This window comes from Octopus bimaculoides, chromosome 30, assembly GCF_001194135.2.
Source record: "Octopus bimaculoides isolate UCB-OBI-ISO-001 chromosome 30, ASM119413v2, whole genome shotgun sequence".
NCBI classification, from domain to species: Eukaryota; Metazoa; Mollusca; class Cephalopoda; order Octopoda; family Octopodidae; genus Octopus; species Octopus bimaculoides.
The window spans coordinates 7,370,941-7,373,413 of NC_069010.1; the positions used below are offsets into that span (position 1 = coordinate 7,370,941).

A 2,473-nucleotide genomic window follows, 5' to 3' on the forward strand; every position below is an offset into this window, starting at 1 on the left:
GGAGGTGGAGCAGGCGGCAGCGAAGGGGGGAGGAGCATGTTGAGGAAAGGGGAAGGGGTGGAGGTAGAGCATGCAGGAGAAGCAGGAATGAGGTACAGTAGGTGGAGGAAATGGAAGAGGAGGAGGAGGAGAAGGAAGTGTACTAGCAGAGGGAGGAAGAATATTTAGAGGAGGAGGAGAAGACAGAGATGGAGTGGTGGGAGAAGTAACTCACCTTATTAGAGTGTGAGGGGAGATATTTAGACGAGACGGGGGGGGGCTACACCCACACATACAAATGCACTGACGTATGTGTCTCATTTCATTGTAGAACGTTGAACTGGAGATGTACGGCCCGGAATATGCTGGAAGTGTCTACTATGAGCAGTACAACACACCGAGTGGATGTTATAAGCTAGGTAAGTCACTGTTTCTGTCACACGGTTGGATGGTGGTGATGGTATGAGCGGGGAGACAAAAACTGGAATCTCATAAACTTTGTTACATGCTCTATCCACAATATTTTTCAGCCTCAGAATTAACTTAACCCTTTCGTTACCGTATTTCTGTTGAGATGCTCTGTGTTTTTTTCAATTAATTTTAGATATAACAAAGAATTTAGTAAAATAACTTAGTTATCATTAAGATAGTGTTAGGAACATAAATTGTGACTAAGGTTTGGTGGAAGATTTTAATTCAGAACTTTTGAAAACAAGACATTTGTACTACAAAACCAGAGGTGGTTTCAACCAGGTTGGTATCAAAAGGGTTAAGAATTGTTTCTCTATTATATATTTTAACCCTTTCGTTACAATATTTCTGTTGAGATGTTCTGTGTTTCTTTCAATTAATTTTAAATATAAAAAAGAATTTAATGAAATAACTTAGTTATCATTAAGCTAGTGTTAGGAACATGAATTGTGACGAACGTTTGGTGGAAGATTTTAATTCAAAATTTATGGAAACAAGACATTTATTCTACAGAGTCAAAAGCAGTTTCAGCTGGGTTGATAACGAAAGGGTTAAACGGTATCCATTCCTGTGGAATACTCAACCATTTTTTCATGTAAATCAATGATTTTGGAAGCAGTTCTGTTGATTAAACAACTTAAGATTGATCACTCTTCTTCAAAACCATTGTAAAGTCGTTTCCTTTATATATTAACATCAGCTTTATTTTTGTTGCTTTTTGTTTCTTGGTGGTGTCTTTCTTGTTTATATGGAGTTACTCCGTCTCTCACTCTCTCTTTCTCTCCTTCCTATCCAGGTGATTGTGTCCACATAAAATCTACTGAAGAGAAACCATTTATTGCCCGCATCGACAAAATATGGGTGACGGCAGGGTCAGTGTCCCTTTTCTTGTTTGGCCGTTACATAATTGTTTATTTGTTCTTAAATAATTCCCCTAACCCACAAAAGTCGCTCTCGCCCCATATAACTTTCTGCATATGCTATTGTACATGTTATACCACACACAGTCCTCTACAGGGTGTTCACAAGGTCTGGGTACACGGAGGAAATAAAATCATAACATAAACAATTAAATATAAGCCATTCCTGACAAAGAAGACATAAAAAAAAAAATCATCAAATTTAGCCCAAATCCCCTATATATATTTACTCTTTTACTTGTTTCAGTCATTTTGACTGGCCATGCTGGAGCACCACCTTTAGTCGAGGAAATCGACCCCAGGACTTATCCTTTGGAAGCCTAGTACTTATTCTATCAGTCTCTTTTGCCGGGCCACTAAGTTACAGGGACGTAAACACACCAGCATCGGTTGTCAAGCGATGCTGGGGCGGACAAACACAGACACGCAAACATATACACACACATACATGTACATACATATATACGACAGGCTTCTTTCAGTTTCCGTCTACCAAATCCACTCACAAGGTTTTGGTCGGCCCGAGGCTATAGTAGAAGACACTCGCCCAAGGTGCCACGCCATGGGTCTGAACCTGGAACCATGTGGTTGGTAAGCAAGCTACTTACCACACAGCCACTCACGAGCTTCTTTTAGGCTTTACAGTGTTCAACGAACGTTGAGCAGCAGTCATGATGTTGGCATTTTAATACCTTGCATTGTGATCATCACGATACAGGTAACTCGTTAACAATATTCAAATGACTTCTCGTTATCTGTGTAAACCAACTTTTTCTCAACTATAACTCAAATCGGATCTATTTTAAAACGGGGGCCACATTTTTCATTAATGTTTTACGTAGTGTTTTTGGTACGGAAAGACTTTCAAACTTCATATACTTATCTATTTTGTGTTATAGAACAGAAAAATATTTTTGTATTCGAATTTATTTCATGTAAAAAATTGTCTTATTTCGATAATTTCAACCAATCACTGACAAGTATTCAGTTGTTTACATTTACTCCTTTGGCTGATTAAGCGGTGTAAAGCGTATTTAATCTCCATACCTTCGTTTTGCTTTTTTCTTTTTAAATTTGCTGTTTTACCCTAACCCTAACCCTAA

General features: G+C 38.5%; 1 protein-coding gene across 1 annotated transcript in view; it reads left to right on the forward strand.

Moving 5' to 3' along the window:
• LOC106870580 (protein polybromo-1) overlaps window positions 1–2,473 on the forward strand; it is a 142,866-nt gene that overhangs the window by 96,829 nt on the left and 43,564 nt on the right. The window contains exons 26-27 of the mRNA XM_052978118.1: window positions 311–398; window positions 1,247–1,510. Coding sequence (XP_052834078.1) covers window positions 311–398; window positions 1,247–1,510 — 352 coding nt within the window. The remainder of the gene's footprint in view (window positions 1–310; window positions 399–1,246; window positions 1,511–2,473) is intronic.